The 27062-nt window shown below is 50.4% G+C and overlaps 1 protein-coding gene and 1 long non-coding RNA gene across 2 annotated transcripts in view; one reads left to right on the forward strand and one right to left on the reverse strand.

The window, feature by feature from the left end:
• Nucleotides 1-19375, reverse strand: part of MAN1C1 (mannosidase alpha class 1C member 1) — a 156724-nt gene extending 137349 nt beyond the window's left edge. The window contains exon 1 of the mRNA XM_066638414.1: nucleotides 17359-19375. Within this exon, the coding sequence (XP_066494511.1) occupies nucleotides 17359-17802 (444 nt within the window). The 5' untranslated portion in view covers nucleotides 17803-19375. The remainder of the gene's footprint in view (nucleotides 1-17358) is intronic.
• On the forward strand, nucleotides 17606-26344 carry LOC136661294 (uncharacterized). Its single transcript, XR_010794934.1, has 2 exons — nucleotides 17606-18450; nucleotides 26062-26344. It is a non-coding gene; the product is annotated as an uncharacterized lncRNA (long non-coding RNA).
• The last annotated feature ends 718 nt before the right edge of the window (nucleotides 26345-27062 follow it).

Here is a 27062-nt window from a genome sequence, read left to right on the forward strand (position 1 = left end):
AACACACAGCGCATGAAGGTTTAGTGGGCAATGGTTGGCAACCTTCAGTCTCGAAAGACTATGGTATAAGCCTACAGCACCCAGTATTCCCAGGTGGTGTCCCATCCAAGTACTAACCAGGCCTGACCCTGCTTAGCTTCCGAGATCATGGTAGAAGCCTACAACACCCGGTATTCCCAGGCGGTCTCCCATCCAAGTACTAACCAGGCCTGAGCCTGCTTAGCTTCCGAGATCATGGTATAAGCCTACAGCACCCGGTATTCCCAGGCGGTCTCCCATCCAAGTACTGACCAGGCCTGACCCTGCTTAGCTTCCGAGATCATGGTAGAAGCCTACAGCACCCGGTATTCCCAGGCGGTGTCCCATCCAAGTACTAACCAGGCCTGGCCCTGCTCAGCTTGCGAGATCAGACATGTGCAGGGTAACAGTGGTTTGAGGGAAACGGAGACCACACACTGCCTTTGTCTGAAGCTTTTATCTGGCTTCCCCAGCCCTCTTCAAAGGTGCTCCTCTTGGCTTCTGCCCCTACCTGCTGCCGTCCAGAGCCAGCCACTTTTGCTAGGTCACCCCCAACAGCTTCTCTTCCTGCTTTTGCAACACAGCTACAGAAGGAGACGGAGTGTGGAGGCCATTGAGTCAAAGGAAACAGATCAGGGGGCACAGGGCAAACTCAAAACATTGCTCTCTCCTAGCTTCCAAGCAGACACACACACAGTACTAACAGAACCCATAGGGCTGGGCCTCACAGCACTGCAGGGGGCCAGAGCATCATTTTTACTATTGGGTCTCTCCCCCCCCCCACCAACCCAGTGCCCAACAAGGCAACCAAAAAGTGAGCTGGAACCCTCTTTTGCTTTATCAACTAGCAGCAAACCTGCCAGCTAAGTCCCAAAAGCAGGAACTTCTCAACAGCTTGCAAAGACACAAGAGGCAGGAACAAAACAGCTTGATGCTTCCGGGTTCCTGGCAGTGTGTTCCAGAGGTGGCGGCCAGCAGGAGGGGGAAAATGTCAATCATGATGACTTGCAACTCAAGCAAATCTGATCCCAAAAAATCACCGGGAACATAAATACAGAATCCCACTGTGTAATTTCTGCAGTCACACACAGAGGGTAGTTTTCAAACATTAATCGCTAGTATTTGGCACTTGTTAAAAATTAGATTTTCCGTGGCACTGCTGATCAATTATATGACAGCAACATCCCAAGACAAATTTAGGAGATGAATTATCCTGTGTTTGTTTTTTTTTTTTTTAAGTGGTACTGGAGATCCTGTTTTTACCGCATTGCCACCTGTAAGAAAGCTCAGAATTCCTGCAGAAGTAGCTGCCACAGGTATAGTCCATCCTAAGCAATTCTCAAGATACCTCCTTCAGTAGGGAAACTAACTTAAGACAGGTCCTACTTCTCAGGAGAAGTTCACCAAATTGAGGAAAGAAGGTTGTTTTCTACCCGATATCTACTTAATAAATCAATACCTATTATCGGATTGCCTATAATTATTACCTATTACCTTTGGCCAGATCCCAAAGGATCTCCTCTATGGAGAACTCGTGCAAGGAAAGAGCCCTACAGGGAAACCACAGCTGCGATACAAGGACATCTGCAAGAGGGATCTGAAGGCCTTAGGAGTGGACCTCAACAGGTGGGAAACCCTGGCCTCTGAGCAGCCTGCTTGGAGGCAGGCTGTGCAGCATGGCCTTTCCCAGTTTGAAGAGACACTTGGCCAACAGGCTGAGGCAAAGAGGCAAAGAAGGAAGGCCCATAGCCAGGGAGACAGACCAGGGACAGACTGCACTTGCTCCCAGTGTGGAAGAGATTGTCACTCCCGAATCGGCCTTTTCAGCCACACTAGACGCTGTTCCAGAACCACCTTTCAGAGCGCGATACCAGAGTCGTTCGAAACTGAAGGTTGCCAACAATAACCTATTATCGATATCTACTTAATAAATATATATAGAATCCCACTGCTAAAATACGACCCTGAAATCCCCAACTGGGGCTTTTTTTTAGGCCAGTGGTTCCCAACCAGTGGTCTGCAAGAACCTGAAGACTGGTCCACAAGGTCTCACCCCCCCCCCCCAAAATCAGCCTTTGGTAATTTTAATAAGTGCTTCTCATGGCACACCGACTTCTACGGTCTTCTCCGTGGTCTTCACCGCTTGTGATGTTAATTCCAGCTTCCGGAAGACTCTTTCGGGTTCTGCGGCTCTGCTTCTAGGGCAACCATCTGTAATCACAACTTGTCTGACCATGGGGCCCAGTAGAGGAAGTGAGACAAGACAAGTCATTATTAAAGACAGCTGCCCTAGAAATAGAGCTGCAAAACTCAGAAGAGTTCATCAGCGGTTTTCAACCGCTGTGCTCCAAATTCCCGCAGCATACCTGTGGACCTTTAGCAGCACAGATTGAAAAACTGCTGCCCTAGAATTTTTTTTTTTTAAAGTATACCCAGTGTTCTCTCCCACAAGGAGACCCAAAGCAGCTTATAACAGAAGATTAATGTGAAATACACAATTAAAAAGGCAAAAGCAAAAGGACAGAACACTCTGTACTTGGATCTGGGGTTGCACTGGGTTTCTAAGGCAGACAAAACATCCTGGCAAGAACTCCCTGGGAGGGAAAAAGTTCAGCTACTGCTGCCTTCGCACACTGGCTGTGGATTCCCCATCCTCCCAACTTCAACAGGCATCAAGCAGTTTCAAAGGAAGAGGAAATCACAGGTGTCAATCTGAAAATATCTGGGGCCAGCTGCACTTTACAGGAAATGCACAAATTTGCCCAAGGGACTTTCCTTGAGATATAGATAACACTTGGAAAGGGGGTGCAAAATGGGTGGTAGGGGCTTTAGCACTTCCGCCGCCATAGTTCTGATGCCAACCACAGACACACACCCTGCTCGACCTACTGCAGAAGAAAAGTTTGGCCTGCTGTAAACAGAATGTGAGATCCAAACTGAAAGGTTTGGTGATAAGGGCAAGGTGATAAAGCCCAGGTCCTCCCTGCACTTTCCCCCTCACTCCATCACCACCCTCCTCCCCACGATTAAAAACATAAAGGGCCAGCACCCAGGTCAACTCACACAATTCAGGGAACGTTTGGCCCTCTGGCCCCGATTTAAGACACATGAGTCCCAATTCTATCCAACTTTCTAGTGCTGGTGCAGCCGTGCCAACAGGGTGTGCGCTGCATCTTGCAATGGGAGGGGGGAAGAAGTCACTGAGTACTCCTCTAGAGAAGGGAACAAACATTCCCTTATCTCAGGGCTGCGTTGGTGATGGAAAGTTAGATAGGACTGAACCCACATTTACATACAAGTAGAGAGCTTGCAACATAGGAGGGCACACATACAGCTGTTCTTTAATTGACACACCACGAGCTGCCCTCAGTGTCCCACCCAGAGACACGCCAAACCGGTGGTATTGCTAGGGTGAGTGTGGGAGGTGTAGGAGGCATGGGGGGGGTGACGCACCGGGGTGTGCGTGACACGACTACTGGCCAAAATTTTTTTAATCTAGATATTTTTGAATAATACCATCATGTTATATATCATCAGATGCATATTTTCATGAAGAATGCAACGAAACAAACCTCGTTTAAATATCTGCATTTTATCAAAAGTTATAGCCAAAAAACAGCAGGGGTGGGACAACGGAGCATCATCACACCCACCACCCAGGGAACTGCCACACACACTGCATGGGAGGTGGTCCACCGGGGGGGGTGTGTGACATGCTGGCCTCCTGAATAGGGCGACACAATCCCTAGTGACACCACTGCTCCAAACAGAAAATAAATTTTAAAACTTTTTAAAAAGTGTTTCTTTGAGAAGCCACCAAAAAAAAAACCTCCATTTTAATGAACATGAAAAACATATCCATACCAAAAAAATGCTCCAGAGTACAGCAGGGAAAATGTATTATCCCCATAGGAACAGAAAGCCTTGGCACAAATTAAGACTGGAGGCTGTGAGCCATGTAGAAAAGCTACCTAGAGCAGTTAAAGGTTTCCTCCATGAGCCTCTGCCCCAATTCTTAGCAGAGCTCCCAACGCATCTCACAACGAAATACTACAGAACTCTAGTATAGTATTGGCAACCTTCAGTCTCGAAAGACTATGGTATCGCGCTCTGAAAGGTGGTTCTGGCACAGTGTCTAGTGTGGCTGAAAAGGCCAATTTGGGAGTGACAATTCCTTCCACACTGGGAGCAAGTGCAGTCTGTCCCTGGTCTGTCTCCCTGGCTGTGGGCCTTCCTTCTTTGCCTCTTTGCCTCAGTCTGTTGGCTAAGTGTCTCTTCAAACTGGGAAAGGCCATGCTGCACAGCCTACCTCCAAGCGGGCCGCTCAGAGGCCAGGGTTTCCCACTTGTTGAGGTCCACTCCTAAGGCCTTCAGATCCCTCTTGCAGATAAAAAAAGTCCATCCCCTTCAAACCCAAAATGCAAGGAGCAGATTTCAGCAAGCGTGGTCCTCACAGTCTCGGTCTGCCTCTGGAAGAAACAGATTCACCCAGCCACTAACCCCAAAAGAGACCCATCTTCACCAGCAGGAGCGTCATAGAAGACGCACTGACACCAAGGACAAGCCCTCGATTTTGTCGAAAGAGCCAGACCAAAAGCAGGGACCTCTTCCAACATCCCATCTCCAATCAAATGACTTGGAGAAAGACATAAGTGGGGCTTAAAAAGCATCAGACCAACACCACCACCCCAACAGTTGCTCCTAGTCATAGCATACTGAGGCACACAGAGCAATGAAGCCTCTATACAGGAGGACCAACCTTTGCTACATAAATGTGCCTAATTATCCCCCCGCTGGGATGGTGTGACCCCTGAACACCACCTGATGCCATTTCAGGTCCACTGTCTCTGCACCACCAAAGCCCTTACAGTGTTCCCCATGTACCATCATGAAACCCAGAAGTGGGCTCTTCCAGGTTTCACAGCGGTGTGCAAGGAATACATTAAGGAGACAGCTGATCTGCTTCTTGCTCAAGCAAGCAGGAAGCAGTTCGTTGTGGCATGCACTGGCAGTAGGATGGGGGGAGACAGCGATGAAGGACTTGGGGTGAGAGGGCACCAGAAATCCCCTTGGACCCTTCACGGTTCACCACCGATACAACCCACATCAGGTGGCTACATGGGTGAGCCAGGAGTGCTGCCTCCTTTCAAGGCAACTAAATCACAGCTTGCTTTAGAGGCAGCAAATTCCCCCAGTTAAGGACCCAGCGTGACAAAGGACTTGGTGTAAATTTTGTCTCTCCTGTTCCAACAAACTGAAATTCACTTCAATACTCAATTTGTTCATGAGCTCAAAGAGGTAAGACGATTTTTTTAAAAGACTGTATGACCCTAGATGAGATCAAAGGCTTTTGACTCACCTCTATTTCATCCCAAGGGATGGGATCCACAAAAACCATACTAATTTATTTCCGGTACAATATACAATCCAATCACTAGCCTTGGAACTCTTTGAACACACACAGAAACAGGGATTTTTATATATATATTTAACACACACACACACACACACACACACACACACACACACAGAGAACTACCACCCCAGGGCAGTAATCTCAAAATCCAAATTGCAGAAATAAAAATATCATTCTGCAATGCAACACTGGACAAACAGATCTCACAAATATGATACAAAACATCAACAGTGTTGGAAGAATTTTCAGATTCTTTTCACTGATGCAATGCCAAACAGTCACAGACCTTTTAAAAGGGTTTGGAGGCTTTATTTCTACAATAGTAAGTGAATTACACAAGCCAATTGATTCAGTTTGGATACAAATGTTCACTCTAGTTTCCCCGTCCTGTCTCTCAAAGAACCACATCCAGAAAACCACATTAAATAAAGTGAGATAAACCAGTTACCCGTGTGACACTGTATGTCATTTCCACCTGCTTATTGGGCCTATTATGACAGGTTTGGTGCATGGTCCTGGCTCTAATTACTGCCCTGCATCCCAAAATATTCCTGGCCCATAACTTTAGTTGTACAAGATCCTGGAATTTTCCCTTTGGGAAAGTTATGATCTACATGTTCTGCCAATCATTATCTCTTTAGGTCACTTTGACATAATGACCCCCTCTATTCTGTTTTTGAGGGGAACAACAGTCAGTCTCTTGGCTCCAATTTCAGTTTGTTTTCTCAAACTAGAGAAGATAATTTAACCATTTCTCCTTATCAACAGCACGTATCAGGTTGTGTCCTAAGGTTGCCTTTGTCCCAAGGAAGAATTTAGCTCTTGCAAAAGGAAGGCAACCTTAGGATTCAAGCCACAAACCAAGTGCATCAATTGTGCTCGTTACCTCTACAGCCTACCAACTCAGTGCGCAACGTCAAGGGCTCATGGATCTTGGCCATGCAAGCTGCAACCAGGGCAAACAAAGAGTCATGTCCTTATCAGTGTCCCCACGAAAAAGCAGAAACAGTTCTGAGTAGGTCTGCCAGCCATTTTGGACAGATATGCATTCCAAAGTCTCTCTCTCAGGATCTATATCATGGACTGTCTTCTGCTTTAACAAACCACAAGAGCACCATCAGTCCTCTTGTGAAGGCAGAGACTATAGAGCAAGGGTGCTCAATAGGTGGATCGCGATCTACCGGTAGATCGCGAGGCAAAATGAGTAGATCGCGGAGTGCTGACCCCCCCCCCTTCAGGTGCCTCTGGGAGGAAACGCCAGGAGTAAGGCCCATTGTACTCAATGGGGCTTACTCCCAGGTAAGTGTGGCTAGGATTGCAGCCTCACAGCCTAATCCTAGGCATGTCTACTCAGGAGTAAGTCCTGTTATACTCAATGGGGCTCAAGTTACACCAACATACATTGTACACATAAATGTTATATGTTATGATGGTGCGAACATTATTAAAAAAAACTCTGGTAGATCTCCGGGCCTTGCTGGGTTTCAAAGTAGCTCTCGAGCCAAAAAAGTGTGAGCACCCCTGCTATAGAGCATTGTTCCAAGCAATTTAAACCAGAAAGACAGATCAGCTGATTACATCTTAGCATAAGGAAGGAATACAGAACTGAGATTTTGGAGACTCAACTACCTGCCACATCTTTCTGCTCAGTATCTATTAATTTTTAGACTTAACCCACTTCTGCCAGCCCACAGGTGGACACATTTGATCCCCACTGTATACATGCAACGTTGGGCAGAAATGGCTTAAATTACTTTAGCTAAGATTTAATAGTAGCTCTTCAGCAAAGCGTCACCCTATTCAACCTGTGCTAGCCAGGAAATGCAAATTCCCCAAGATGCCACCCCTTCTGAGCAAAGTATCAATGCTCATCATATTCACACCGGACAACTTCATGTGCATACCTGCCACATAATAATAATAATAATAATAATAATAATAATAATAATAATAACAATAATAATAATAATAATAATAATAATAATAATACAGGTATTTATATACCCCCTTTCGTGGTCGTCAGATTTCTCCTCTGACTTAATTCAAGGTGGCTTACATAGGCAGGCTATATTAAATCCCAATAGGGATTTTTACAATTGAAGAAAGTTCTGTCTTTCAAGAACCACAACATTTCAGATGGATCTTTTATGATCTGGTATCACATTCTGGCCTCCATTTTCCTCCCACACAGGCTGACAGTGGCCAAAGAACAGGTGGAATAACTCGGCTAGGCTTGTCAGCTGCTGTTCACGGTGCCGGTGGCCTCAAACTGGCAACCTTCGGATGTTATCTTCAGGCAAACGGAGGCTCTACCCTCTAGACCAGACCTCCAGACCTCAGACAAAAACAAGAGGCACAAAAAGCATGCCTTACTCCCAGCTATAAGCGTTCTGGATTCATTACTAATCCTCTCTACACTCTGATCCTCAGACTGCACGGCTGGAGTTATCTGGAAATCAACCAAAAGTCATTGTGCAAAGTCTTGAAGAAATAACTGGCTTGACAAAACAGCTCATACAGCCGTTTGGCCAAAAACTTGACTGACTTGTGCCTTCACACACTCTGCCCAAAATTGCATAAGAGGCACAAATTAAAAGATGTTACTTAACCTATGCGCACCAACTCAGGCCTGCGCGTTCTTCTTTTCCCAGTAAGCCTTTTATTCACATGACACAATCTACATTTCTGTGCCAGCGCCCTTTTCCTTCCTCCAGACTTTACAATTGTTGTAAACCACATTCTTTATCCTTTTCTAACTAGCTTCTCATCCTGTTTTGCTCGATTCACTTCCTTGACTTCTGGCTCAGCAAACGGAGAGACCAGATACGAGTACCTAGACTGGAGCCTGTGCGCGTGATTTATGATCTCTTGAATATGTAACTTGGCGATTAAATTCTAATGATACGCATCTCTTCAGCAGAACTGGAACGCGGACAGAGTTTGAATGTTAACTTTGTGTTAAGAACACAAAGACAACAAGGGCTTTCTCTATGTACACAGGTAATCCCCTACTTAAACCATTTCTTCCCAACGTTGCATATACACAACAGGGACCAAATGTGTACACCCGTGGGCTGGGTAGAAATGAGTTAAGTTCAGGTTAGGCTACGGAGATTTGTACTTATGTTGAAACGTTTGGCAGAAAAGTTGTATGCAGCTTTCTGTGGTGGTTGAAAAACAGTATTTCCCTAGTGACTGTACACGTTGTAGTAACCCTGTTATTTCTGTTCCATAATGTACAATATAGGCCTTAGAGCAGCTTAGACGGGTGGCTGCATTTGTGGACCATGGTATCCAAAAGGGATCCGTTCTACCGAAGTCTGCAGATAACACAGGCCAACACACATTTTGCTTCCTTAAACGTTACGCCAATTCCTGGGTATATTTGGGGTGCTGATTCCAAAAATGGCATCCGTTTTGCCCTATCACGTCTAGTTTTGGAGACACAGCATAGCCTCGTTAGTGAATGGTTCAAGCAGCTTCCTCATGAGGAAGCCTACACCAATGTTCTATTACGTGCTGTACTGGCTCTCCTTTACCTGCCACTTTTGTGTTCCCATAATGCATCATCTCTCTCCAACCCCCAAACCAACAACAATCTCACCCTCACAAATCAGCGCTACTACATCTGGGTAAAGACACAGGAGCAGATGGACTGCGCCCATGTAAAAGTGCAACATGGCTGTCCTTAAGCTGGGACATCTGCAGGTTGGGGACTACCTGTAACCCCCCCTTTTCTGAATTTGCTCAGGCAGGCAAGACCCTGTCCCAAGCGCCCCTGTCTTTGGATGACTGGGCCGGAGAGGATCAGAACTACCAACAGGTTCAGCTGCAGCATCCAAGTCCTTGAGCTCATTATCTGTGACGGTCTGTCAGGCCTGCTCACTCACGACTTTGCTAGCTGGAGGACAAAACAGCCAGCGTTTTGAAGGCTTTTTGGAAAACCAGATAAGTGGCTTCCTCTTATCTATGCTAAACGTTTACTACCCTTTCAGTGTTTTATTGTTTCAAACTGCAAAGCTCTATTTCTAACCTTGTTGTACTGAATTTTTATTCTGAGCCACTCAGGAGCCTGCTTAGGACATAAAATCTGAAAAATAAAAGTAAAAAAATCAGTTGCACATTTGATCTACTTGGAACACAGTATCCGCGTACAAAACATCGCTCCCTACAAATATGTCATGCTTGCAACACACTGCTGCTCTCCCCTGGCTCCATCCCACCCTTCCCACCTCTCAGCACTTGCTCCCACCTGTGCCCTTTGCTCTTCACACTCCAGCAGCCTTTGTGTGCAATGGTCTGCTCCCTCCAGTGACGCAGCCCTTATGCTTGAACCTGCCTCCTGAACGCTCACAAGAGGCTTCCTCAAATCCAACCCAAGTTCAAAGCCCACCTTTCCCACGAAACTTTTGGCACTGCACCTTAGCTTACTTACAATAAGGCAGGGGTCTAAATATGCGTAATGAGAGCAACTGCACATGCTTCTCATAAGAACATAAGAACAGCCCCACTGGATCAGGCCATAGGCCCATCTAGTCCAGCTTCCTGCATCTCACAGCGGCCCACCCAATGCCCCAGGGAGCACACCAGATAACAAGAGACCTGCAAGGCCTCCTGGGAATTGTAGTTAAGAACATAAGAACAGCCCCACTGGATCAGGCCATAGGCCCATCTAGTCCAGCTTCCTGTGTCTCACAGCAGCCCACCAAATGTCCCAGGGAGCACACCAGATAACAAGAGACCTGCAAAGCTTCCTGGGAATTGTAGTTAAGAGCATAAGAACAGCCCCACTGGATCTGGCCACAGGCCCATCTAGTCCAGCTTCCTGTATCTCACAGCGGCCCACCAAATGCCCCAGGGAGCACACCAGACAACAAGAGACCTCATCCTGGTGCCCTCCCTTGCATCTGGCATTCTGACATAACCCATTTCTATAATCAGGAGGTTGCGCATACACATCATGGCTTGTACCCCATAATGGATTTTTCCTCCAGAAATTTGTCCAATCCCCTTTTAAAGGCATCCAGGCTAGACACCAGCACCACATCCTGTGGCAAGGAGTTCCACAGACCAACCACACGCTGAGTAAAGAAATATTTTCTTTTGTCTGTTCTAACTCTCCCAACACTCAATTTTAGTGGATGTCCCCTGGTTCTGGTGTTACGTGAGAGTGTAAAGAGCATCTCCTATCCACTCTGTCCATCCCCTGCATAATTTTGTATGTCTCAATCCGGCCTTTGTGGTCTCCCTTGTGCAAATACCACCAGGGACAGGGATCTGCCTTTCCATTCTATGCCTGGTGCTCTGCACAATCGCTATGCTTACAATAAAAACAGATCCTCTGAATTGGACCCAACAAGGAGAGGCCACATCTTTAATGCGCCGCAACCGTTCTGGAAGAATGCTTTTCGGTTTTAAGACCATCTACAGAGGAGACCAATGGCAGCACTTCCTCCAGAAGAGCTTCCAGTTTTCAGCGCAGCACTGAAACCGACTAGAGGTGCCATTTTCAATCTTTTGCATCTCATGGCACACTGAGAAGGCACTAAAACTGTCAAGGCACACCATGCATTTTTTGGCAACTGACAAGGCACACCACACTGCCGGGCGGGGGCTCATACCCCCCAATGTCCCTACTAATATATGACTCCTATGGAGCAACTGCAGACCATTCATGGCACACCAACGTGCAGTGGCAGTTGTTGAAAAATTGCTAGACTAGAACAGGGGTGTCCAAAGTTTATGGCAGGAGGGCCACACTGTCTCTCTGATACTGTGTCGGGGGCCAGGGGAAAAAAGAATTAATTTACATTTAAAATTTGAATAAATTTACATAAGTTTACATAAATGAATATACTAAAGATGAACTTATATGAATGAATGAAGGTCTTGCAAAAGCTCAAGGCCTATAAAAGGCTTTGCACAAAGCAAGGCTGGCCTTCCCTTTGCTGCTGCTACTGCATCACAGACGTGAAACAACAAGCAGTGGAGGGAGCTCTCATCCCACAGCTCATGTGAGAGGTCAAACAGTCGCCCTGAAGCTGAAAACAGTTGCGTTGGGCCAGTGTGGGCTCCAACAAATCTCTAGAGGGCCAGAGGCTCATTGGAGACTGGGGGCTCCCTGAGGGCCGCATTGAGAGGCCTCGAGGGCCGCAAGTGGCCCCAGGGCCGGGGTTTGGGCACCCCTGGACTAGAGGCTTAACTGCTGTTTTCCACAAACAAAACAACAAACTAATTAATTCACACAAAAAATTTACAAAACGAGTCACTTGGAAAAGGTAAAAGGATTAAAAAAAAAAAACAACCACACATTTCTGCATTCACGCTGCACCAAAGCTCCGCTGAACAAATGCAGAGAAGCTTCCTTGGCTTGTACGTGCCGAGTAAAGACAAGAGGTTGGACTGCTAATGCCACTGAATCTGCCGAAGTACTTTTGCGGTCTTGTGTTAAAGATGCACTGCAGCTGAATACGTGGGGCAAGGAGCTCATTCTGCAGAGCTGTACATTCAACACTGTTTATGGGAACTGAAGCCGGGGGAAGGGGGATGCAGCCAAAACAGGCAATCGCCAGAGTCAGGTGCTGCTAACGAGAGACTCCGCTCGCTCGCTCAGTTGAAAGCGATGCCATGGTTCACAGCGACTCTTGTCCCAGCATGCTCCAGGCCTGGGAAGCTTGCAGCGCAGGGGGAAATGAATGGGAACTCTCAACTCCCGAGCGCACAAGAAACCAAGGCGTGGGGAGTGGGGGGAGGGCACACTATTTCGGTTCCCTGCTGCTGACAACAGTGCAGGAGGCAGGGAAAACTAATCTCGGCTAGGCTAGGACCATAAAGAAAATGGGCACCCTGGTGGGTTTTGTTTGGTTGCCTGGCAGAGATGCCGGAATGTTGCCGTTCATACAGTGCTTGCCTGCTCAGCTTGATAAAAATCTCAGTATCAGAAAGAAGGTATTATACAAGAACTGAAATGAACTGCACAATCACAACTTGTTGCCCTTTAGCTTTGTTCCAAGATGCTCGTGTTCTCATCTCTGCCCAGACTGAGAAGTTTCCTGAATGAACAGAACCAGGAAGTTGCTTCACTAGCTCTGTGAGCTTTATGAGTTAGCATCTCTAACACACCTGAGTGTGCTCAGTGCCGGTGAGCCACCAGGACGAAGGGGCTAGGCTACACTGGATCCCAGGTCCCCTGGTCAGTAAGGTCACCCATCGCTCTGTGGCATTTGCAGCACTGCCAGTCAGTGCTTTCTGTGCACACTACGGACACTGGGCCAAACTCCAGCCACAGTTACAAGCATGAAACCCCCCCCCCCATTAAGAAGGGAGGCTGCCCCAGCTCTCACACGCACATGCTGAAATCTGGTCAGCAGTTTTGCAAAGCATTCTGCACCCACCAAGTTTCTTCAAACACTGGACACTCAACACAAGAAAGGGAATGGGAGCCTGTCAGGTCAACTCAGAGCTCTGGTCCCCATGGGGCCTGTGCAAGTGATGCCCACGTAATTCAGTATCGGGGTGACCATAACCAGAAATGGCACATGCAGCAGCATGGATGTATGCCAAGATGGCATTTCCTCCAGAGGAAACCTGGTTTATGGTTTCCAACAGACTGGATTCAGGGCCAGAAAGAGCTTTCAGAGGAGCCCCTTCCAGCAGGGCAAGACTCTAATCTTTCCTTGCAACACAGGCACTGACTCACCTGCTTGAGTCACCTGGAGCTACATGATCCACAGGTACTTGGCCAGAGCCCAGACCCTGCATCCCAGCCTCTGTGGCACCACATCACTAACCATGAACATTAACTCACCAATCTCCAGTCCAAGCAGCCTGACTCACAGCTGGGGTACACCTTGGGTCACACTGCTAGAATCAGTACTGTTAGTTTTTGTAACGTTTAAGGGGGGGTGGGGAATTGAGAGTCAGAGGAAAAGTGAACAGGAAAAAATTGGAAGCAACGGACAGGAAGAATGAGAGAGGAAAGGAAAGAGATGGTCATATATATAAATGCACCACTGAACTGCACCACCTTAGTTTAATCTTGCAGTCTCCAGCCTCTTTGCTCCTGGGGGCCTGCCCTTGATATATATACACGCAAACACATACACACATGAATAATAAATCAGCAGTGGTCCTATGTGACAGGTGAGGTCAAGGGCCGACCCCCCCCACCAAAGAGGCTGGAGACTGCAAGATTTAACTAAGGTGGTGCAGTCTGACCCCTCCTGTGAAGGAATGTGGGTGATCCTTCTGACCCCGTCCAATCCCATCATTCCACCCAGTTCCTCAGATCACCATCTCCCCAAGCAATATGATCAGTGTCTGCACTGTCTTCTCCTTAGAGCGCAACCACAGGCTGTCTTTGTGCCATTTCATTTTATTATGTCTGCTGAGCAGCTTATTATTCCTTCAACTCGCTCGGCAGAAAACCAAGGAAGAGCCATGCCAAAGACACGTGTGCTTAGTGGGGGGGGGGGGGGAGAGAGAGCGAGAGCGAGCTCTGGAAGAAGAGTCTCCATCCAGACGGTTTGGGTTTTTTTAAAAGGAAGTAGGAGATTTACATGGGGGCAGAAATGGGGGCCAAAGGGCAGCTATTAGGAAAGAGAAAGTAAAAAACAAAATACAGCATAAGGGTAATGAGGGGGACTGATATGTGAAATCAAAGGAAGGGGTTCAGTAGGAAGAGGTGACTGAGCCATCATTGCTTGCCCCAAAAATCCACATTAACTCCTTCTGTCCACTATGGTCTCCGATCAAGTAGACTGCGCAGTTTTCTGTAGGTTTCAAAAACCTTCCAAATCTATTTCACCAGAGAGAAAGAGCAGAGCAGAAAAAACAAGCAAGCACACCAGGGGATGACGACCGCCACAGCATTTCACCCTCCAGTCTCTGAAAAGCTCTTACAAAGCATGAAAGAATATAACAGAGAAGGGCCAGGAAGGGAGGCCCAAGAGGGAGAGAAAAATACAGAAAGGAAGGACAAAACTGAGGGGGTTTGTGGAGAGAAGGTGATAAGGAATGAAAAGAGGCAGAAATCAACGCAACATGAATGGCACTGAAGCCCAGTATAAGATGCTGAACATGAAAGCATGGGTGCAATTTCATGCACACAGCTCTATACTCATGCATAACACAATTCTGAAACATGTGGAAAGGACTACAACTAAGTATGTGTGTATAATTGCTTTTACTCTCGGTTTGGCATCAAGGTGACAGCCCCTTCCAAAGGCATGTGCCACAACAAAAGAAACACAATTGCTTCTTGAAACAGAGTATCTCCTCACACAGGGATGGACCTGAGCAATGTGAACATCTGCCCTGATGGAGCCGGGGGGGGGGGCAGGAGAATAGGGAAAAAATGAGAAGAGCGATGTGGGGCGGGGAAATGTTGTGAAGAGAGACAAACAAGAACTACATCACAGGGAAGTCTTTAACCCATCCATTAAGCTGGCCTGAGTTCAAGGGCTCCATGCTGTAAATTGTGCACACTTGCCTAGGAGTCAGACCTCAGCAAGACTACATATTTATCACAACCACTGCCTGCTCCCAGGCTGCAGCTTAACTGAGAAATGGTAGCCACAGAGAACCCAACTGTGTCTGGGACTATGCTGGAGGCAAACAACTCCCCTGCCTCACACAGGGTGAGGCTGTGGTACCAGGCACAATTGGACTCCCCTGCTGTTTCTCAGTTAAGCCCAACCCTGGGAGCAAGTCAGACAACCCCAGTTAGGTCTAAGCCCCACTGAAATCAGAGAAACCTCCTTCTGCATCACACCACACTGGCCAAGGTTACAAGGCTACCAGGTTACAAGGAAGCCTCAACAGGCAAACAGAGAGGCTGGGGGGGGGGGAAGCCAAGGAAGAGGCCCCAGAGAGCAAAATGGAAGGTGAATCAGAAAGGAGGACCAGTGAACAGTTGGGTGGAAACACAAACAAGGAAGGATGGAGGACAGGACGTGGGCAGAGTAGGCAAGGAATGCTGACCGCAAGGAAGGAAGGGAAGCAAACAGGAAGAGGTGAGGGGGCAACTGAAGGATTAATGGGCCCCAAACTGGGGTGACCCAAGGAAGTGTGGGGGGGGGCACATAAGAGAACAGGAGCAAGAGCAGACAAGCCACCTGGGTGCACAGGGGGCACACTCACGGTGGCTTTAACTCCAATTACAGACTCTTTCAGAGCCAATTCCCGCTTTTGACCAGCCCATATTGCAAGACCTGGCTGAACCCCCAGCCTCTGAAGGGTGCACTTTTGTCAGCCTCACACCTGCCCACAAAAGCACACACGCCTGGCTTCTCCAGCAATGTGCTTCCTCGGCTTCAAGAAGAGGTCGCTCCTTCCAGCCCAAAAGCTGGGTTTTGCAGCAGGCACCCAAGGCAGGTCTGCAGAGGCTCCTGTGACCACTGTAATGCGAGAAGGCGCCTGAATGAACCTGTATTCGTCTCTAATTTAATTTAATCACACGCTGCTGCTCTGCCCCACGCGATGCTTGGACAGGACAGAGTGAGGAACTCTGATCCAATGAAGGAGACATCAGCACAGCACCAGGCAGTAATACTGGCTATTCTGGATTGAATACACCCAGAGGTGGGGAGGGGGGGAGAAGAGATTTATGGAGAGGACTTTTTACACACATACACAGAAATAAAAAGCTGAGCATAGAGCTAAAATCTGGGTGCCCATGGGGGGGGGGCAGATTACAAATTCAATCAATCAAACAATAAAATCAAATCTGAACCCCAATTCAGTCCTGAAACTGTTCTTAGTATGTCAAGGTTCAACCCCCAGCAGAGACATGCACACCTGAAATGTGCAGAGTACCTTTTTCTTACCATTCTTATCAGATATGGATGGGGGGGGGGAGAGAGAGATTTAGGATCAACTCTCCAGCAAAGCTGAAAGCCACTAACCAAAAATCCCCCACCCTCTTCCCCTTCCTCTGGACATCACATGTGGTTCCTGTTGCATATATGCAATGTTGGGCAGAAGTAGCATTAAGATTGCAAGCTCCTTGGGGCAAGGAGCTGCTGCCCCCCTGTAAGACTACAAACCTATTCACACTTTCCTGGGAGTAAGCCCCATTGACTATAATGGGACTTCTGAGTAGACACTCATAGGATTGGGCTCTAAAGCCACTGCCCCACGATCCTAAGGAGGAAGTGGAGATCATGGGTGGAGGAGTCCTGGGAAGGGATCCAGGGCAGCAGTGGGCAAAGGCTGGGATCCTAGACATCCCCTCATTGAATGCAAAGGAACTTGCCCCCAGAGAGTTGTGCATAGGATCGCATACTAAAAGCACAATCCCATGCATATCTCAGAAATATGCCTCATTACAGCCAATGAGGTTTATCCCCAGGAAAGTGTGGATAGGATTGTAGCCTTACAGGGGGACAGCAACTCCATTACAGCTAATGGGGCTTACACCCAGGAAAGCGAGGATAGGATTGTAGCCTAAGAGCCCCATCCCATGCATGTCTACTCAGAAGCACGCCCCTTTATAAGTCAATGGGGCTTACTCCCAGGAAAGTGTGGATAGGATTGCAGCCTAAGAGCCCCATCCTACACACATCTGCTCAGAAGTAAGCCCCTTTATAAGTCAATGGGGCTTACTCCCAGGAAAGCGTGGAAAGGATTGTCGCCAAAGAACCCCATCCTATGCGTGTCCACTCAGCAGTATGCCCATTACAGCCCATGGGGCTTACTCCCAGGAAAGTGTGGATAGGACGGCAGCCTAAGAGCCCCATCCTACGCATGCCTACTCAGAAGTATGCCCCTTATAAGTCAATGGGGCTTACCCCCAGAAAAGCGTGGCTAGGACTGCAGCCCAAGAGCCCCATCCTATGCGTGTCCACTCAGCAGGATGCCCTTAGGGCAGCCTTAGGGCTTCCTCGCGGGAAAGCGCTCCCAGGGTCCCAGAGCGGGAGACTCACCTCGCGGACCTTGAGGCGGCGGGCGCGGGTCTCGGGGTCCTCGGTGCCGCCCCTCCGCCTGCCCAGCAGCGGGTGGCGCAGCCTGCGCAGGAAGGCGTCGCGGTCGAAGCGCGGGGGGGCGCCCGTCTGCCCGGGGGGCGTGGGCGGGGGGCTCCTGGGCGCGGCCGGGGGGCGCCGGCGGCGAGGCCGCGGGGCGGGCGGCGCGGGCGGCGGGCTGGCGGCGCGGGGGGCGCCCGGGGGCGTCGGGAGGCCGCGGGGGCCGTCGGGCTCCCCGCGGCGGGGCAGCAGCAGGCGGCGGAGCCGGGAGGAGTCGGGCAGGAGGAAGAGGGCGCCGAAGCAGAGCGTCAGCAGCCCCGACAGCAGCAGCAGCACCAGGAACTTCTGCGGCAGCCGCAGCCCCGCCGGCGCCCACGGCCAGCCCGGCACCTTCCGCGGCAGCAGCATCGGCGCTCCAGACACGTGTCGGGCGGCTTCAGATGTGCGGGCCGCCGAAGTTCCAGGCGCTGACACGTGTCCCGGGCGGGCGGCTCCCGAAGGTCCAGGCGGAAACACGTGCCCTGGCTTCAGACGCACGAGCAACAGCAATAGAAGTTCCAGGCGGAGACGCGTGTCCCGGGTAGGCGGGCCTCAGGCAGCAGAAGTTTCCAGCGGAGACACGTGTCCCCGGTAGACAGCTTCAGACGTGCAGGCAGCAGAAGATCCAGGCGGAGACGCGCGTCCCGGGCAGCTGCTCCAGATGTGCAGGCAGCAGAAGTTTCCAGCGGAGACACGTGTCCCTGGTAGACAGCTTCAGACGTCCGGGCAGCAGAAGTTCCAGGCGGAGACACGTGTCCCGGGCGGGCTGCTCCAGGCGCAGCAGAAGTTCCAGGCGGGCGCAGAGGAGCTGCACCGCGGGCGGAGAGAAGTGAGGACTCGCTGGGCGAGAAGAGCCGCCCCGGTGGCGGCAGCCGCCGCCCCCCTCCCTCCTTCCCTCCTCCCCCTTCCTGCCCCCTGTGCGCGCACGCAACACACACACGCGTGTCGCCAGCCAGCCAGCCAGGCAGGGACGTCCCGGATCTCTCGCAGCCCAGTCCCAGGGCGGTCTACTCAGATGTAAGTGTCATCATGTCCAATGGGCCTCGTTCCCAGTTAAGTATGCACAGGATGGTAGCCTCGGCTCTCCCGCAGCCCAGTCGCGGCGGGTCTACACAGAAGTAAGCCCCATGATTTCCAGCGAGGCTTGCTCCCCGGAAAGTGTGCCCAGGATGGTGTCCCTCGGCTCTCCCGCAGCCCAGTCCTAGGCGGGTCTACTCAGAAGTAAGTCCACGACGTCCAACGAGGCTTGCTCCCCGGAAAGTGCGCAGAGGACGGCAGCAGGGCAGGGGCTGCGCTCCGGACGGGCTGGTGATGCAGCAGTTCTGGGGGTTGCGAGCGCAGCGCCGCGACGGCAGCAGCAGCCCGCGCCCGGCCATGGGCGCCCTCCAGGCGGGCGGCGGCGGGCGGGGCCCCGGGCGCGCCTCCACCGCCTCCTCCTGCAGCAGCCGCGACGGGACGGGCAGCTCCACAGCCCCGGGTCTACTCAGACTCGAGTCCCATGGTGGTCAGTGGGACTTACTCCCGGGAAAGCGCGGCGGGGGTGGCAGCCTCGGTTCGGGCGGGGGCCGCTCCAGGGGGGCATCTCAGCCCCCTGCGCAACTTTCCCTTCCCGGGCGGGGACGGGCGCTGCGCGGCATCCCGCGGCGATGGGGATGCCCAGTGCCGGTGCCGGGCTCCCGTCCAGGCTCCGCTGCCCGGCCGGCGGGGGCGCCTGTGCAGGGAGGCGGACTCCGCCGCGCCCCTCCCGGCCTGGCCACTTACAGCCGGCAGAGCGCGGTGCCCGGGCGGGGGGAGGAGGAGGAGGCTGCGCGAGGAGGGGGGGGAAGGGCTGCTGCAGCCCCCTCCAGGCCGGCTGTCCCCGGGCGGCAGCGCCGTCCTCCCCCACCGCCCTTCATGCACTTGCAGAGCCGGCGAGCATCAGCTCCCCCCACCAGCCACTGCCCCCTCCGCAGAGCCTCTCGGACTGCGACAGCTAGCCCAGCCCCCCAAGCGCAGGCCACACCCCCAGCTCAGCTGCTGAGGCTCCTCCCCAGAGGGTGGGAGGGCACGCTTCCCCCCCCCCAAGCTGGCTACCTGGGAGAGAGCTTCTGCTTCCCCCTCTCCTCCTGCTATTGGGCTGCTGGGTCCAGCCAAGCCCCACCGATTGGGCTCTGGAGCTGCCACTCAGGCACACAGCTTCCCCCCCCCCCGCTCATTTTGTTTAGTACTGGATGGAGGTGCCCCCCTAGCCGCGCGGTTATTGGCTGCTCAGAGCCCTCCCCTGCCCGGATTGGCTGGAGATGCTTCGGCTTGGAGAGGTGGAAGAGTGAGCAGCGGTCTTGGGGAAGGGGGAGACACGTGAACCAACCCCCCCCATGCCTCCTGTGGCTTTGGAGAGCCACGCGTCAAAACTACATAGGACCCCCCCAGCAAGCTGTTGGCCAGAGGGTGGTTGGATCCCCCGCTTGATGCACGTGTCAGGGACTGAGAGCCCAATCCTGGGCAGGTCTAGTTCCCATAAAAGTCAAGGGGGCTTACTCCCAGCTAAGTGTGGCTAGGGTTGTAACCTGAATCGCAGTGTCTGTCTGCAGGAAAATCTGGGACTGCTGCAGTGGCATTCACACATTACACGTGTAAATCAACCAAGCTGGGTCACGAGAGGTACGTGCCTCCCCCACTTGTAGCTTGTCCCCCCCACTGCATTTCTGCAGTTGCTTAAGACAAGCTCCAGTGCTTTCTTGCTCACCATTAGGACACACAAAGCACCCATGAACTTGCAAAACACAGTGCCTGCAGGTTTGCATCCCTCATGTTGAGGTTGAACCTGCTCAGTGTGAAACACACCCCAGCTCTCCTATCTGAAGCAGAGCCTGTTGCCCCCTACCCACAATGTATATGGTGCCTTTCTGGGGGACCAGTGACATCACTAGGGTTTACATCACCAGGTACAGGAGGCCATGAAGCCACGTGTCCATAGAGGATCTCCTCTATGGAGAACTCGTGCAAGGAAAGCGCCCTACAGGTAGAGCACAGCTGCGATACAAGGACATCTGCAAGAGGGATCTGAAGGCCTTAGGAGTGGACCTCAACAAGTGGGAAACCCTGGCCTCTGAGCGGCCCGCTTGGAGGCAGGCTGTGCAGCATGGCCTTTCCCAGTTTGAAGAGACACTTGGCCAATAGTCTGAGGCTAAGAGGCAAAGAAGGAAGGCCCATAGCCAGGGAGACAGACCAGGGACAGACTGCACTTGCTCCCAGTGTGGAAGGGATTGTCACTCCCAAATCGGCCTTTTCAGCCACACTAGACGCTGTTCCAGAACCACCATTCAGAGCGTGATACAAGAGTCTTTCGAGACTGGAGGTTGCCAACATAGTACAGGAAGCCAGAGCATCGCCCCCATGATGGCCCTCCTCCTATGCAGTGAGCAGGGCAATGCCCCAGGCAGTGAGCAGGGCAATGCACAATTGCCCCACCCCTGCTGGTTTTTTGGCTATAACTTTTGATAAAATAGAGATATTTCGATGCAGTCTGTTTCATTGTGTTCTACATGAAGTTACACATAGATTGATGTATAACATGATGGCATTATTTGAAAATATCCAGATTTTAAAAATTTTGGCAAGTAGTAGCATTAATAATAATAATAATAATAACAACAACAACAACTAGGTATTTATATACCACCTTTCTGGTCATCAAATTACTCCTCTGACTTTATTCAAGGCGGTTTACATAGGCAGGCATTTCTAAATCCCTCAAGGGAATTTTTACACTCATAAAGGTTCTCTCTTTCAAGAACCAACAACATTTCAGAATGGATCTTCCTGGTTTGGTCCCACTTCTGGCCTCCAGCTCTCCCACACAGGCTGACAAGCAGCTCCATCTCTCACATGGAGGGCAGCCAAGACGCTTCTTGCTCACAGCAAGAGCAGGTGGAATCACTCAGTTCTGCTTTGTCAGCTGCTTCAAGGTCTCGCCATTCTCAGTCGTTCAGGGAGCTGCCGGTGTCCTTGAACTGGCAACCTTCTGATGTTATCTTCAAAGCTAGCAGAGGCTCTACCCTGTAGACCAGACCTCCTTCCCCATACATGCCACCCGGTGAGGCCCACACCCCTATACCCCATAGCAACCCCACTGCTGGGGCCACCACTATCAAGGCCTCTCCATATGTGTGCCAGCCTCCTCCCACTCTCCCCAAGCCTGAGCTGTGGTGGGCAACAGCCCACCTCTTTTCTCAGCAGCCTGGCCCTTCCAGCAGCCAGCACCAAGGAGGAGGCAGCTGCAAAACTATTGCTCTGGTTCCTTTGGGCAAGGATGAAAGCTGCGGCTGTAGGTGGTATATGGTTGGACATAGAGCAGGCCCACAGCACGATGCCCATTTACCACAAGACAAGATGGTGCTGGCAGCCACCCTACTTTTGCACCAGATGTCCCACATCAGATCTTGAGGTTTTGCATTTCCTCCCTTGGGAAACTCCCCAAGACCCAGTTGGCCTGAACCCCCTGTTGACGCACATACCGCTGATGTGACTTGGCCACCCAAGTGCCTGCCTCCTCACCTTAGCTTTGTTCTTCCCGCAGACAGGTGTGAAACTTCTGGCTTGCAGGTATTCTGCTTTTTCTTGGTGCTTGGTTTCTTGAACAAGAGTGCCATAACTTCCCATTTCTTTGAAGGCTGGGTCCATGTTTGAAGATACAGGTCTTGAGGGGGGGGGCTGGACTCTGCCAGATTCCAACACAGAACACATGGATGTTGATATGGGGAGAAAGGGAGTTGTCAGAGCCCCCTGCTGCAGGCATGGGTACCTGAGAACAGTCACTGCTGGGCTGAAGGGTCCGTTGTGGGGTCATGCCAACTTACAGGAATGAGAAAGGTTGAAGACCTCTGCACTAGAGCACCGCCAGGTAAAGGGGGAGGCGTCTGATGTACCTCTTCAGGTACAAGGAGATGGTGTCCTCTTGCTCAAGTTCTTACATGCCCAATCTCATCTGATCTGGGAAGCTAAGCAGAGCCAGGCCTGGTTAGTACTTGGATGGGAGACCGCCTGGGAATACCGGGTGCTGTAAGCTTATACCATACTCTTTCGAGACTGAAGGTTGCCAACCAACCATTTTAGCGGTTGAGCTAAAGCAGCTTTCACTAACCTTCATGCTAACCTTTTCTATTCTCTCTAATAACAATATTTGTTACGGTATTGAACAGTGCTGGAAGGTTAGGGGCCGGGGCTGGTGGATAGGGTCTCAGGAGGGGAGTGGTATCGACAGTGCTAAGTCTCCAGGCTCATACTTTTTATTTATTTATTGGGGTCATGGCACAAAAAAGGTTGAAGACTTCTGATGCAGACGAAACCAAGCTAAATGGACTAGTGGAAAAACCAATATCAGGCACTTTGTTGGGTACCTTTATGCTGGGTAGTTTGTTGTTTTCCCTGCAGAGTCTGTCTATTTACATTGAGCTTGGGTCTAGGCTCCAGCCATCATCCATTCTCACGACATGACCGAGCTCCTCTATGGAGAACTCATGCAAGGAAAGCGTCCTACAGGTGGACCACAGCTGCAATACAAGGACATCTGCAAGAGGGATCTGAAGGCCTTAGGAGTGGACCTCAACAGGTGGGAAACCCTGGCCTCTGAGCAGCCCGCTTGGAGGCAGGCTGTGCAGCATGGCCTTTCCCAGTTTGAAGAGACACTTGGCCAACACTCTAAGAGGCAAAGAAGGAAGGCCCACAGCCGGGGAGACAGACCAGGGACAGACTGCACTTGCTCCCGGTGTGGAAGGGATTGTTACTCCCGAATTGGCTTTTTCAGCCACTCTAGACGCTGTTCCAGAACCACCTTTCACAGCGCAATACCAGAGTCTTTTGAGACTGAAGGTTGCCAACTCTTTGGGTCTAGGCTCCATTGTTGTGCTGGAGATGAGGGTAGATACAATTTTTTTTCCCCCAAAGACAGGACATCAAGAAAAAGGGATGAGCAAAGAGAATATGGGGGAAGGCATATGAGGCAGAGAGACCTTGTCAGCTACCCACATTTCCTATCCTGCTGGTGTTCACGGGATTTCAGAAGCAGAAGGAGAATATACCTGCATATCACTCCTGAGTTATTGCATAGAGCTGTACCCTGCATTCCAGTCCAAAAGCTCATCACTTCCAGCAGATTATGCAATTCAATACACACAGCTACATTCTTGGGACAGCTGGGAAAGATGCTGGGGGGACATGAGGTTGATGCCTCTCTCCAGGGTTCCTGCTAGTGCTGCTGCTATCCTCAGGGGCCTGTGACGAGCCCATTGTTCGCTTCCCCTGCCAGGCAGTAGCAGATGCAGCTTGGATTCTGCCTTCATTGTGCAGTGGGTAGGATGAGGGCCACAGTCACCAAACAGCATTCTCTGTGTGATTTATTGGCTACATTTGTATACCATATCAACTTTTTAACCCAGCACTCAAGGCTGTTTGTTTATTTTGCACATTTTTTATACCGCCCTTTCTCCAATGAACTCAGGGTGGTGTATGTAGCTACTTTCCTCTTTCTGTCCTCACAACAACCCTGGGAGACAGGTAAGAGAGAGTGACTGGCCCCAGGTCACCTAGCAAGCTTCATGACTGAGTGGGGATTTGAACCTGGGTTTTCCAGGTCCAAGGCTAGAATCACATACACAATTTCCTGGGAGTCATGTTGGCAACCTTCAGTCTCGAAAGACTCTGGTATCGCGCTCTGAATGCTGGTTCTGGAACAGCGTCTAGTGTGGCTGAAAAGGCCGATTCGGGAGTGACAATCCCTTCCACACTGGGAGCGAGTGCAGTCTGTCCCTGGTCTGTCTCCCTGGCTGTGGGCCTTCCTTCTTTGCCTCTTAGCCTCAGTCTGTTGGCCAAGTGTCTCTTCAAACTGGGAAAGGCCATGCTGCACAGCCTGCCTCCAAGCGGGCCGCTCAGAGGCCAGGGTTTCCCACCTGTTGAGGTCCACTCCTAAGGCCTTCAGATCCCTCTTGCAGATGTCCTTGTATCGCAGCTGTGGTCTACCTGTAGGGCGCTTTCCTTGCACGAGTTCACCATAAGACTCACTGAATACAATGAAACTTATTTTTGAGCAGACATGCATAGGATTGTGCTGTGATCCAACCTCCAAACCACTACACCAGGGTTTCTGAAAGTAGGGCATCACAGGGGATCAGCCTGAGGGCCCTAGTCTCTGCCCCCTTAAGGGGCAGGCAGTGACATGATCCCCAGGATTGCATCGCTAAGGGGGTGCAGGGACTGGCATTTACTTACCAGTCCCTGCAGCCGCCTCCTAGGGGCGCAGGGAGTCCTGCATGACCATCCACAGGGCTCCTGGAAGCTTAAAAAGTGAAAGTGGAGCGATCACGCCCCACTTCCGGTTTTTAGGAGGCAGGGTGCGATCACTCTGCTTTCATTTTCTAAGTGCCTGATTCTTCATTGGAGGCATAGTTTGGGGAAGGAGAGATCAGGAGGAAGTAGCAAATGAAGAACCTTCTTCCTTGCTGCAGGACAAGCCACCCACTCCTTGCACAGCCACTGTTTCTGATGGTAGCAGTGGGACTCCCAAAAGTGGTACTTAATTTAAAAAAAGGAGATGGACAGAGCCTGTCTAAGACTGTAAGTCATCATTCTAAAACAGGGGTGTCCAAACTTTTTGGCAGGAGGGCCACATCATCTCTCTGACACTGTGTCAGGGGCTGGGGGGGAAAAAAAGAATTAATTTACATTTCAAATTTGAATAAATTTAAATAAAATATATTAGAGATGGAACTTATATGAATGAATGAAGGTCATGGAATAGCTCAAGGCCTATAAAAGGCCCTGCACAAAGCAAGGCCAGCCTTTCCTTTGCTGTTGATGCTGCATCACAGATGTGAAACAGCAAGCAGTGGAGGGAGCCCTCATCCCACAGCTCACACGAGAGGTCAAACAGTTGGCTGAGAGCAGGTGCATCAGGCCAGCGTGTGCTCCAGCAAGTCTCCGGAGGGTCAGAGGCTCATTGGAGACTGGGGGCTCCCTGAGGGCCAGATTGGGAGTCCTCGAGGGCCACAAGTGGCCCCACGGCCGGGGTTTGGGCACCCCTGTTCAAAAATAGAAACATTTTAGAGAGACAGGATGGTGTAGTGCAGCGATTCTCAAACTCTCTGGGAGAGTTTGAGCCACAGTAACTCCTTGCAGGAGAGGCAGCGATGCGATCCTCCTGATCCCCCGTCCAGAATGACAGCTTGCATGCCGCAGTGAGGCTGCCTGCAAAACTTAGTGCTTTGCCCCCCCTTCTAGCTATGCCGCTGCAGTTGCTAAAGAGGGATAGCTGGAATAGCTAAACCTCTCATCAGTAGCTTGTAACACAAGGCAAGAGCCACAAAAACCTGATAAACAGGAAAAGAAAGGCTTGGAAGGTCCAGCTGCAGTTACAGAAAAGGTAAGAACTTCTTGTATTCGGAGGCTTCTTTGTAGCAGAACTGAAATAAATCATGCTAAGGAAAGTACTTACTATGGTCATAAGAATTTAATATCTACTCCTCTAGGGAAAAGAAGGGGGGCTCGCTCTCCAGTGCAAGGAACAGAACTGGAAGCAACACACTTTGGCAGGGTAATTGAGTATTTGTAGAGCCTCCAGCTCATCTTGTAACCTGGATCTCTCTGTCGTTGCAGAAGACACATCTGTCTTCTCTGCAGGAGGAGATGGAGACTGTCTCATGCTAGACTCTGATGTGGAGAGAATGAGCCAGGAAGATGAAGCCAGTGACTCCTGGACCCCGCAGCAAGCTGCAGAAGTAAGACAGCTGGGACAAAACGATGGCTGTCCTGCCAGGCAATTGTACCTGTTTGGCAATTAGCATCATGAGAAGCAGCCCAACTTCTCTGGAAGAAACTAGATACATTTCCCCCCAAATCTGAGATTATAATTTTCGATTATATCACATTTCAAATTTCATCCATGTGCTTTTCTCTTTTGTCTGATTTCAACCAACCTCCCACAATATGCATCAACGTTCTTACCTTTATTTTCCATTTTTTCCTCTTTATTTAGGTTTCTCACACATTCGCATATGTTATATAGTTCATTGATTCTCACACATTTAGCACTGGAACCCACTCTTTAGAATGAGAATCTGTCAGGACCCACCGGAAGTGATGTCATGACCGGAAGTGACATCATCAAGCAGGAAAATTTTTAGCAGTCCTAGGCTGTGATCCTACCTGACCCAGGAGTAAGTCCCATTGATTATCATTGTTAAAAGCATAGACATAGTAGCCTGTTAAAAGGACAGGTCTGTAACATTTCCTCAAATGCAGTCAGACGGTAGTATTAAGTCTAATGTATTAAAAATAAAATATTGAAATGAATGGGGACCCACCTGAAATTGGCTCACGACCCAGCTAGTGGGTCCCAACCCACGGTTTGAGAAACACTGATATACAGCCCAATCCCATCCACACTTTCCTGGGAGAAAACCCCATTGACTATAATGGGAGTTACTTGGGAGTAGACATGCATAGGATTGGGCTGATAGTTATTTATGCTTTTTGCTGGCCAAAATAAATTTGCAAGCTAAATAAGGCTATGCGCTGCCATTCATCAATTTTTGACTTTCATCCATGCTCTGGTCCCAAACCCTACCCCGACAAGAATGCAAATACTGCTGTATTAG

This window comes from Tiliqua scincoides, chromosome 10 (assembly GCF_035046505.1).
Source record: "Tiliqua scincoides isolate rTilSci1 chromosome 10, rTilSci1.hap2, whole genome shotgun sequence".
Lineage (NCBI taxonomy): Eukaryota > Metazoa > Chordata > Lepidosauria > Squamata > Scincidae > Tiliqua > Tiliqua scincoides.